At 32.8% G+C, this 12,785-nt stretch overlaps 1 protein-coding gene and 1 long non-coding RNA gene across 3 annotated transcripts; both read left to right on the plus strand.

The window, feature by feature from the left end:
* Positions 1-1,006: 1,006 nt before the first annotated feature.
* Positions 1,007-2,199, plus strand: LOC132712953 (uncharacterized). Of its 2 annotated transcripts, none has more exons than XR_009623385.1 (3): positions 1,007-1,091; positions 1,617-1,690; positions 2,012-2,199. It is a non-coding gene; the product is annotated as an uncharacterized LOC132712953 (long non-coding RNA). The 2 variants fall into 2 exon arrangements; XR_009623384.1 differs by lacking the exon at positions 1,007-1,091 and adding an exon at positions 1,102-1,179 and having other exon boundaries at positions 2,012-2,195.
* Positions 2,200-2,824: 625 nt separating this feature from the next.
* On the plus strand, positions 2,825-3,917 carry LOC132712952 (integumentary mucin C.1-like). Its single transcript, XM_060695391.1, has 2 exons — positions 2,825-2,922; positions 3,207-3,917. The coding sequence occupies exon 2, from the start codon at positions 3,341-3,343 to the stop codon at positions 3,752-3,754; it is 414 nt and encodes a 137-aa protein (XP_060551374.1). The 5' UTR covers positions 2,825-2,922; positions 3,207-3,340; the 3' UTR covers positions 3,755-3,917.
* The last annotated feature ends 8,868 nt before the right edge of the window (positions 3,918-12,785 follow it).

Genomic DNA, 12,785 nt, shown 5'->3' on the forward strand with positions numbered 1-12,785 from the left:
ACTGATTTGTCTGACCCTGCATTTTAAAACTTTATCTTTTGATATCCTAGTGGCCTCACACAACATAAATTGGGGATGGGGCGGGTTTGTCCTACCAGTTCGTGGGAGAGCTTTTCTCTTACCTGAAAATTTCATCGGAGAACGTTTTCTTTCTTACTTGCATGTTTTGTGCAGAGGTTTTGTCCAGTTTGTCATTTTAGATAGGAGGAATTTGGGCCTGCACATGATAACTTAGATGAGCTGAAGGATTGCTTGTAAATTGTGAGCAATCTAAATAATGCGATTAAAAGTTTAACGATCGGTATGTTTATATATATACTATAGTAGATAGTAGTATGTCCAGTTACGTTGATTTAGACTGTCATCGTGTGATGTATCTCCAAATTACGGGTTTTTCTTGTGTTTCAAGAAAGACTGTTATAATTAAACATTACACTGATGCCAAATTGGTATGGGGTACAGATTGCCGGAACGTTGAAATGGCATATTTATGAGCCAGTTACAGCCTACATTAATTAAGTGCTTTTCTTTACTTTTATTAACTTTAAGTCACGTTTAGAACATCTTAGTATTTTCAGCACAAAATATTGTTCTTTACTACTTGAAACTATTCGAAAGACAAAGCAGTATGTATGAAACAAAAGCAAACACTCGTTATTTCTCCTAATCTATTTGTGTGTATTTTTATTTACTATTACCATGTAAACATATTTTACATGAATGACCATACTTATAGTTTGATAATATTACTAACATGATATAACAGAACAGGAACGTGTCCAATTTTGCAGCACTCCTGAGATAACGCTTTCTCCTTAAACCTTGAAAAAAACGCTTATTATCAAGAAATGAGTACCTATACTATCATAAAGTAGATCTTTTGAATAATGAACTGATTGATAAATCTTAATCTCTTCTAAAAACAGCAATTCATCTGTAAGCAAGAGACATGTCTATTGTACTTGAGAGCATATTTAAACTATTTAAGATATGCTCAAGATGTTTAAGAGTTCTGATACGGTAAGATGTGTTTGTACCTGATGAAACTAAATCAGACTGAGCTTGGAGTATTTCGACTTGGAGAACATACTGTAAGTATTTATATCTCTTAAAGGTTCATTTGTGAATTCGAAGTAGACTGATACAATCACTTTGTGTGAGATATTGGAGGAAATAAAGGTACAATGTATTTGTGTCTTAAATTTTGTCGACGAAGCTTAATTAAAAAACGACACATGTTTACCTATATTTGTAAACAAAATAAAGCAAATGATACTAGTTTACTGAATTAGGATGTTTAACGTTTGATAAGAGATTACCAGTGAAAATGTCAGGACACTAATCAGAACATATGTTTCTAAAGGCAAATTACCTAAGAATGTAAATAATTAAACATAACTTTTTTATAACCAAAGCACTAGAACCAACGCAGCTAATTCGTCACGATCCCGGATCTTGATTACCCGCCAACACGTGTTACTGCATTTATCAGCGATAAAAATTTCCGTAGAATTAAAGAATTATTAATACACGAGCTATGTTCACTTTAGTTACCATGTCAAATCTTTGTGTGTGTGTCGGCCATTATCAAACTCTGTTAAATCTCTACTTTTCAGTTGATGAATTATGGAGATGCACTACTCATGTCTTCTCTTAATATTGTCCTTCCAAATGTTAACATTTGTGGCAGGTATGTATTTTGAAAAGAAATAAAACTTAGAATATGATTTTAAAACTTTGGAAATAATGATTTATCACAGTTATCACAAATGATTTTTTACAAATATCTATATCTGAAATTTAACAAATTTTTACACATTGTATTAATTCATGTCAATCGTATGTCAAGTAAATTGTTATATAAAACACATTTAAGTATATAACTTTTAGATAAACGAAAATTGCATTTGCAAAATTCATAATTGTCTTTGCTCAGCAAGATGTCATACACAAAAATCTGTCTATACCTAATTAAAGCAACATTGCTATTTTATGTATATAACTATAACAGGACAGTATACAGTAAAGAACGCAACATTGATAGCGTCAGATACACTATTCTCGTCACCGGGCTATGTTGATTCTCTAGAGTATGCAATGTAAGTATCCCGTTTATTGAAAATGATCCCAGTTTATCTGATATACCTTACAATTAGGATAATCAATACCTCATGTTATTTTCGTGTTCCTTTTGTTTGTCTTAAATTAAATGATTCACTTCATAATCTTTTCAAACTTTACATCATAATTTAAGGATCACACTATTATTCTCGTTCCCTTATTTTTTTCACAAAAATTATTCCTAACCGTTATACGCTGCTAAATGTTAACAGTCCGACAAAAACATAATAAGGCAGTCACTATACTTTTTTCTCTGACCGCTGTTGTCATCGTGAATATTATATTATTTAAAGGTTCGCTGACCGTTATAAATGAACAGAACAGCACTGTTCTGTTATAAATGAAGAAGGAACAATATATGTAAGCTATTGTGCAATTCATTAAATCTTAAAGTAAGAAGAAGTTAACTTAGATAGGTTATTGAACTTCCTACGTTATTTTTTATGATTATGGTTACATTATTGTGTAGCCCAGCAAACCTATCAGTTACTTCATATTGTTTCTTGTTTATTTTTTTATTTTTTTTATTTTTTCTGGGTGAGGGGGGGTATACAAAAATACTCTTAAAATATGTACACTTGGTGAATAATAATACGAATTAACACTGTGTTAAGTTTCAAAGAAACTTTCAAAAGTAACAACAAACTTGTTCATTCGTTGTTGTATTAACTAATTCAATGTTCAAAAGGTTTTTGTTTTAATATACTAACCATACACTGTTTCTCACTGTTATTGAATTTGTATTGGAACTAGAAGATAAAAATGGCGACTGTTTGTACGATAAAGTAACTTTGTATGATGGTAAAAATATTTTTTTAATACATTTCCGTGTGTGTGTGTGTGCGTGCGTGCGTGCGTGCGTGCGCGCGTGTGTGTGTGGGTGTGTTGTACTAGATGATGGAAAAGTAATCTGCAAGGTGCTGCAGTGTGGATAGTGTTTTTTATGTTATATCTTAGTGTCTTAAAGTTTCACTGTGTTTGGAGAATAAGGATGTGAATTTTGACTTTTAATTGTTTTTTTCAGTCTGATCTTTGAACATTAAGTCACCTATCATAATAATATCTATCATTTTATATAATCCTAGGTTATGATAGTTCCGCGCCAGTTCTAGCAGAATTATGTGGAACTATACCTGCCGGCACGACATACCAGACATCTGGTGATACGGTGTATGTGGTATTTTATTCAGACGTAACAAAGACATTTAAAGGTTTTCAAATGTCAGTGAAGTCTGATGGACCAACAACAACAACGTCTACAACTACAACTACAACCATGTCAACAACTAGCACAACTACAACGCCTACAGCCACGACTACAACTAGTAGCACAGCTACAGCACCTACAACCAGGTCAACAACTAACACAGCTACAACACCTTTAACCACGTCATCAACTAACACAGCTACAATACCTTCGACGACTAAAGCAGAGAGCAGCCAGACAACTTCTCCTAAAACTCTATCAACACCTTCTCCAACGTCAGTCCCATCGACATCACCAATCATCTCAACTAAGGCTACTGCTCTAAAAGCAACAACTGCACCAATCAGCCAGGCTTTAATGGACATATCCCAGCAACAAAAGAAGCCTGGAACTTTACTATTACTTTTATTAAAATTAAACGAATAGATTGTGTGAACTGTAAAGAGTAACGATGACTGAAATTGATGAATAAATATATGATCATCAGACATGTTCGCAATTAAATAAGGTTTTATTTTCTTTCGGATTAATACTTACTAACTTAAATATTGTGTTTATAGATTACATCAATACATACGCTACTTAAGGATGAGAGTTTGTCTTTAATGGTTCAGGTATAAAAAAAACCAGCCGCCGTTTATCACTGTGTGTTCTTAAACGGCGACTAAATGGGTTCGAATAAACTATATGGGGTCTATTAGACTCTTAGCTCCAGGAGGCGAGGTGGTTTTGACGTGTTGCTTTGAAGTTTGTAGCACCCGAGATTCATCTTTCCTGTTTCGGTGACATATCCCGTGCACCGTAAAACCAACCAACAAAGGGAAAACAGCAATACATAGGGAAAAGTCTAACACAGATTAAGGAAATATGCACAAATTTATGTGTGTTCTCCTTTAAATAACATACTACATTTTAAGTCCAACTTAATAATCAAAGTTGATGTATTTCCTGCAGAAATGATATTAAGAAGACAATCATCTATAATGTCGATATGTTACATCTTGAGTTTTACGGACAATATGTTTGATTTCCTTGGTTTAACTTTAAAAAATGACTTCCATAAAGCAGTGTTTAATTTGGCTTAATTTAAGAAATGTAATTTTAAAAATTAGATTATAGGGAGATCTTATTATTGTAAACTGAGAAAACAATGTTAGTGCACCACAATTATCACGAATCACACTCCAGACACACAGTGATTTTTATGATCGTGTTGAGTTTTTTTTTTCAAGATATTTTCTCTTTACGAGCGCATATGCCACATATATCTAATCAGGAACACGTATCACTGTATTAGACTGACAATCTAGCCATTTTTAATCTTACATGTGGTGTTCTGGCCTTCGAAGAACCAACACATCCTTGTCTCCCTTCATGTGAGAAATATTAATGTAATTATTTCAGTATACATGTATAAACTATAATGAAGATTAGGTCTGCAGAATAATAATGTTTCACCTATGGTTATGCTATCAACATTGGTTAATATGTCTCTTATTTTTACAAATATGATTAACTTTTAGTCTTATAATTATAAAGTATGATGAATGTGCAAACACACTAGTACATTGTGTTGGTAACTAGTGTAACAAATACCTGTACCTTAGTCAACACATTGTGTTGGTAACTAGTGTAACAAATATCTGTACCTTAGTCAACACATTGTGTTGGTAACTAGTGTAACAAATACCTGTACCTTAGTCAACACATTGTGTTGGTAACTTGTGTAACAATTACCTGTATCTTAGTCAACACATTGTGTTGGTAACTAGTGTAACAAATACCTGTACCTTAGTCAACACATTGTGTTGGTAACTAGTGTAACAAATATCTGTACCTTAGTCAACACATTGTGTTGGTAACTAGTGTAACAAATACCTGTACCTTAGTCAACACATTGTGTTGGTAACTAGTGTAACAAATATCTGTACCTTAGTCAACACATTGTGTTGGTAACTAGTGTAACAAATACCTGTACCTTAGTCAACACATTGTGTTGGTAACTTGTGTAACAATTACCTGTATCTTAGTCAACACATTGTGCATTTGAGCCGCGTCATGACAAAACCAACATAATGGGTTGCGACCAGCATGGATCCAGACCAGCCTGCGCCTCCGCGCAGTCTGATCAGGATCCATTCTGTTCGCTATCAATTTCTCTACGAAATAGGGTTTGTAAGCGAACAGCTGCATGGATCCTGATCAGACTGCGTGGATGCGCAGGCTGGTCTGGATCCATGTTGGTGGCAAACGCACTATGTTGGTTTTGTCGTGACGCGGCTCATTTATTGCTATACGACACACCTATAACTGACACATTTTCAATACAAAGGTTTCCTAACAATTATACAATTCTTAACTTAAAGAAAGCGTTTTCTCTGACGTCAATGTAAGAAAAGGGTTGTTCATAATTGAAAAAATGCGTTATGGCAAGTTAAACCCTCACAAAAGACATTAATAGTATCGGGACCACTGCACTGCGTTGCAATCGAATCCACTGCCGTCTGCGTTGGAATCAATTTTTGTCATTTTTTTATAAAAAAGCATAACAATTTTCAAAAATTCCAAATTATGGTTGTTTTGTGCAAGTATTATACATATGATATAATGCTGATGTATTAAGGGGCCGTTTTGCACACATTTGTACGTTTTTTAACCTAAAATAGGCAAAAGTGGCGTCTCCACGGTAAACTGTACATAAGTGTTAGTACAAATAGCAATGTATAGAACCGTGTGCGTGTAATAAAATGGACACGAACATATATGTGGGCTCCAGTTTCACTAGGTGTTTCCGGCAAAACATTAAAACATAAAGTAAAATTCAGTCATAAACTTACCGACAACAGCTAACGGCCATATTTCATCCATCGCTCTTGCGACGAAATCTCCAACGCTGCTCCGATGGACCCACTGCTTCTGCGAAAGCTATGGCCAGTGTGATTATTATGTTCTTTGTTTACAATTGTATAAATCATTTTACTAGTCTACGTAATGTTCTTATGGTGAAATTATTTTAACAATTTAACAGTCCCGTTTTTTTAAATGACAATTTTGTTCTTAATTGTATTAATCTTTTATTTTCTCGTATGTATGATACATTATCATGCAGCAAAATTATATTAATATAAGACATATTATAGTTAATTGCATTTGCGTTTATACAGCAATCAAGTTACAGAAGGAAAGAACGGATGTTTGCGACTGGTTAAGGTCGTTGACTTCAAACTACTTGCCCCTCACCGCTGTGGGTTCGAATCCCGACAGGGACTTTGGATCCTTTCATGTGAGGAACCTATCCAGTTAGCTTACAAAACGTCTGTAGTTCTACTCAGGTGCCCGTTCGTGCCTGAAAAAAGCACGGAAGGACATCTGAGGTCTTCCTCCACCAGTAAAGCTGGAATGTCACCATATGACATATACTGTGTTGGTGTGACGTATAACTCAATTAAACAAATTAAGTATGAAAATTATGTCTGAACTTTCCACAAATGGAACATAAGTCATTGCGGACACATTAATGTATGTTAAAGAATACTTTGAATTTGCATATAGCTGCTGGTATGTCCATGAAATAACATGATTGGTACCTAACAAACGTAAAAGCATTAAGATTTTAAAACGACAGCTTTTACAGAGATTGCAACCAAAAATAAGTTTACTTTAAGGCATCTACTTATTGAATGATAAGTCATTCCAGGTAGATGCAAATTGTTTTACAAAAAAAATTTTCTTCTAACGTTTCAAAGATTTTCAACTTTGTTGTGATAAATGTTTCCGACGAATGATCCTTTTTTCCAGATTTTTATGTTTCACAACGACAGGTGTCAACTGCCGTATGGCAGCGGTAAATTATTTGCCCCAACTTCACTTTAGTTTTGTTCTATTTTTAATTGTCAAACAACACGATCCATTAAACCATTTCGACATTTTTGTTTCCAAAAAGGGAACAGTCTTTCCAAATATGTACAACAATTTATCTAGGCTCTCAATCTTTGTTTCAACCCTATAATTTTCCCCATTGCAAGAATCTAAATTAATTATTTTTGCAAGTAGTAATGCTGAAAAACTTTTACTTTTTCTTCATCTCAAATTATTTTGTTTACAATAAAATTTTCTTTACCCCTAATATTTATCTGATCATTAAACAGACGATATTCCATCCCAGAATTAAAAGTATAATTAAAAAAGGTGACAATAGATAATCAATTACACTGAATCCTCAATTTCCTGATTTATGAATGTGCATGAAGTTTCAGTTTGCTCAACGGGTATGTTGATCTTTGACTTTTATTTCTAATGCTTCAACAGTCCAGTATACACTGTTTACGGCTTTATTACATTGATTTCTTAATTTGTTTCATATCGTTTATCAGATCAGTGGTTCAAAGAAGGGGGGGGGGGGGGGGAGAGATTATACTCTGTGCATATCTTTGCATCTCTGGGACTTTAACAATGTTTATTATATTCACTGTTAGACACTTTATTAGTGAAAAATTACTGTTATCCAATACCTTATTTCATACTTATTACAACTTTATATCAGGATTGTATCAACTGAAACATTTATTACTCTGCTACATTTTAATACCAACCAACTTATAATACTGAATACAAATTAAATCCAAACGTGTACTAGACACTTTTTATGTAATATGTACATGTTGAGCACGTAAAACAAATTGTCTTTACACTTATGTTCAAAGTTATAACATTTAGAATACAGGTGCGCCATAATACGTTACATTCCTACATCATGAGATATATTAAAAAAAGTTTAAAAAGCAATTCACAAATTTATTCAATAATAAAGCAAATATTATAACAGACGTTAAAGGGTGTGAAGTAGAACCCTTCATGTAGTACGTGCACTTGTCATCCAATTAGGACCAACTACTTAATACCCCTGAAGACCAATTAAGACATGACATTTATGATGAGATAATAAATAAAATATAATCTGATAAGGAAATTGTAAATAAAAACCATAAATTTACAGAGATATGTTTGTCATAATCCCATTAGTGATGGAAATAGCTTCAAAGTTGATTTTTTTTTAAAATAAGATTACCTAACAATATTTAGTTGTGTTTTTTGTGTTTTTCTTTCTTTCCGTGTTTCATTTCTTCTTAATATACTGGAATTATTTCCATATTGACTGGATATATCCTATTGAATAATTTTCAAGGAAAAGTATTGTTTATAAACATTCGATGTGTCATTAGTACCAACAGTTTCTTTTTACAGAGTTTGAATTTCTATCAGAGTTTCCAAAACCCGTTTTCTCATAGATTTAAGCAATATAGAACAATCTTACATACAGAATATAAAATGTTCTATAATAACATAAAGGCATCATTGTACAGATCATCAATTTTGATTCAAATAGCAAGCGTTTTGGCGATACTTGTCTTTAAGCTAGTTGAAGGTACGTATCAAAATTTAAAGGGAATATATTTTCTTCTTTGACACATTGTAAGAAAACAAGGATTGATTATTTTATTTCTATTTGAATGACTTACTTTTTTCTTTATCAGTCCGTTTAGATACTTTTTAAAAGAAATTATTGCATGACTCTAGTTATATAAACGACAAAATAGGACAAAATGTTGTACCCAGTAACGATATTTTCTTGAGAAAACGTCAATTGCCATGTAACAGTGATAATCATGATGCAATTTTATTTATAAAATGCAATAAGTTGATATCTTACATTACATGTAGTTTAGCGGAATTTGTCAGATATAAACTGTATATCGTGTGGACTTTATCATAAGGAACTATGCTATCCTTTTAGGACAACATACAGCTGCCAACGTTACAATGACTGAAATATTCTTTACCTCTCCTGGATACGCTGATGGTCTAGAATATGGAAAGTAAGTTGTTGTTATCTTTCATACATTAACATTTTCGTATTGTGGGTAAATTAAGCCAGATTTTTATATGTGGTATTGCCTGTAAACTTATATTTAATGAGAGCTTAAACAATGAAGTGAAACGCTCAAAGAACACTACAATCCCAACATTCAGCCGATGCCTCGCCTAAACGTAAATCATATTACACACAGGAATAGCGGAAAAGGACGGATGAAGGCAAAGTTATGAGAGGTATCAAAACAAATAAAGGGAAGGGAACAGCGTAACTACTGGTGCTAAAGAATGTCAAACTGAAACTTACTTTGAACTTCTTTTTGTTTTGTTTTTTTTTTGAAACTGAAAAATTACTCTTGGTCGAAAAATAATATTAATCAAATTCCAAAATCAGGGAAGAAGACAAGCGCCAACCTTTCCCTTGCTTGTACTATGTATAAGTAATATACCACCATGCCTAATGACAGAATTTGTAATTGGACCAGTATTTTTGGTAGCTTGATAGAAAAGCAAACTGGATTTTGAAGAAATCACAATACTATTGGCCATGTGTCTATTTTAACTAATATAATTCATACAAGCAAAGGGTGTAAGTTATCAACCGTTTTGCTTTCATTGATTATCGATAAGCATTTGATACACTCAATAGAATTGCGCTTTGGAAAAAGTCAGATAATAAAACTATATCAACAAAAATGTTCATTTCTGTAAAATCTCGTTATTGTAATGTTACATTTTGTGTTCAGGTAAACAGTTAATTACAGTGAATAACATGTAATAGGGTTGTGTTCTATATAAGACATTATAAGGAAACTATTGTTATATGACAATAATTTTACCTGTGATTTGTTTAATATAATTTCAAAATATGAAATGCTTATATATATTATGTGCACACTACGTCACCCATATGATAAGATTGCTTGCAAAAACCTGCTTTAATATTCTGAACTATAGAAATAATTTGTTGTTTAGTAAGAATACTAATTTAATGGTATCACACTTCTACTTTATAAATAAATAAGGAAAACGTCTAATTATTGTACATAGTTTTTATATTTTAACAAAATGATTATAAATTGTGTCACCAATGCTTTATAGCGTACTTTGATTAATTGTATAAGTTTAACATTTTACCTGTATCTTCTTGTCTAACTTATTATTGTTGATTAATGATTTTGAGTAAAACGCATTATTTACTGCGGGATAAGACAATCAATTTTGCGAGTATCAAATTATTGATTGTTAAGTAAATAAATATACATATGCTAAAATTTGTTGTACCCATTTTCTGTTTAATAATTTATTGCTAAACATTGGTTATTTACATTTTTGTCAATTTAAGGAAACATATGTTCTTTTCTCCGTAAATAAATAATTGGCTGCTCATCTGGTTGATTTTCTATATTGAGGCAGTTTTTTGAGTCGTAATAATATGAAACCAGACTTAAAAGCACAGAAAATGATGGCGCATCGAATTCAGCTTAAACACGTTGTCTATCTTTTTAAATGGGTACCATTTTGCATTGGACTCAACTTTTTTTGTTAATCACATTATTTACTGGATTTTAGAAAATGACGACTTTGTTTTACTTGTGCAATAAAATTTTATATAGAACGGCTGTGTACTTATTTTATGATATTGTGTGTAGATAGATGAGACACAAATACAAACAAAATAATACACCAAGAATCATGTCAGAAAGTAGAAAAACACTTTTATGTGATTCTATAAAGGTATTGCGATACACAACAATCAACTTCATCAACTGTGTTCAAAGTTGACATCTGTACTCATGTTTATATGATGAAATGATTGTCAACCTAAGAAATATGATAAAAGTAGAAATCAAAAAGATCAACAAGCTAGCACTGTAATTAAAACTATTGTAATATCTGTTCCTTTCTCTCTCTATCATTTCAGCAACATGACACGAGATTACCGTTTCCACACACTCTATCCTGATCACAAGCTACAGCTTAGAGTTGTAGAATTCGAGTTGGAGGACGGAGACAAAAATAACGTTTGTCTTTATGACAGAGTTCTGATACATGATGGTACCCTTTTATCATTTCCATTTTTGCAATGTGATTAATTATATCGTTATGGCTTGTCAACAACATAAACATTTATTTGAAATTATTTAATCCAAACATATAAATATGGATTTATGTTCGAAAGCTTCATATTCGAACATGATGTATATTTTCACTTTTTATATTATGTTTGATTATATTTCTATAACATAAGAACGTATACATGTCTCAACTTCAGGATATAATGGGGAATCACAAGTATATACTGGCAGATCTTTGTGGCACTATTCAACCTGATACACTTTATCAAACATCAAACAACACGGCGTATATTGTGTTTACATCCGACAATACTAATACATATAGATGGTTCAACATTTCTGTTGTTTCTGATGGTCCTTTTTTATCATCCACACAACTACCATCCATTGAGACTTCATCGACATCACTACCATCCACTGAGAGTTTTACCGTGCCACTACCATCCACTGAGAATCCATCCGAACCAGTAACATCCACTGAGACTTCAGCCGCAGTTTCAACTACAATGATAAGCTCTCCTTCTGTCACTTCTAGCACAACATCTGTGTCATCCTCAGTTTCTGTTAACTATACGACAGGTACTGATTCTATTCATTCTCCTTCACCTGTTTCTACTACTTCACAAACAGCAACTCCCCTCACAACATCCGTTTTATCATCAATGTCTAGCTTATTGTCCGCAAATTCTGCGTCTCTACCTTCATCCGCACTTATCACAGAAACTAAAACATCCACAACCGAATCGTTTACATTAACACAATTACCAACAACATGAACAAACATTCCAACGGTATCTACAAATTACAGAAGTACATTCACAACATTTCTTTCAGCAACTTCAGATGACAAAACATTCTCCTTATCAATCAGTACAGTTACCACTGTTACTGCAGACGATAGCACTACTACCACAGAATTATTTTTAATCATTCCCACCACCACTGATAATAGTTCAACAAGTTGCTTATCAAACATGTCAACAACAATGGCAACCACCTCAGTTAACAATCAAGACAACACAACCACAGGTATATCTGATACGATCAAATAGGCTTTCTGTTTGGCAATTATTTTGTTTCAGAACATTTTCATTCACTGTGCTTGGAAACAACAAATACAAGTAAATGTATGTTAATAATGAAATAGCAGAGCAGATAAACTAATTCATCAATCATGGGGACACATCTCGTCTATGTTTTGTTGTTACAGGCCAGTTTACAGCTCAAAACTTTACCAGGTCATCATTATTCGTTTCTTTAAGCTTCATACATGTATATACATGTAATAATAAATCATCATGTAAACGATTTGTACTCTTTAATGCTATAGTATATGCCATGAGACAATAATGGAAGAAGGAAAACAAGAAATATTTAGATTAACATACTCCTGTGTTATTTTTTATAGGTAACAATATAAACGATAACGGATATACAGTGTGGGTAATTGTCGTCTGCTGTGTGGTAGGATTTCTTCTGATGTTGGTGATATCTGTCGTGGTGATTAC

The sequence above is a fragment of the Ruditapes philippinarum genome, unplaced genomic scaffold (genome assembly GCF_026571515.1).
Source record: "Ruditapes philippinarum isolate M1 unplaced genomic scaffold, ASM2657151v2 ctg848_1_1_1_1, whole genome shotgun sequence".
Lineage (NCBI taxonomy): Eukaryota > Metazoa > Mollusca > Bivalvia > Venerida > Veneridae > Ruditapes > Ruditapes philippinarum.

Bases quoted from the DNA above. Each gene is read 5' to 3' on its own strand.
- LOC132712952 (XM_060695391.1), top strand. From the start codon at position 3,341: ATGTCAGTGAAGTCTGATGGACCAACAACAACAACGTCTACAACTACA.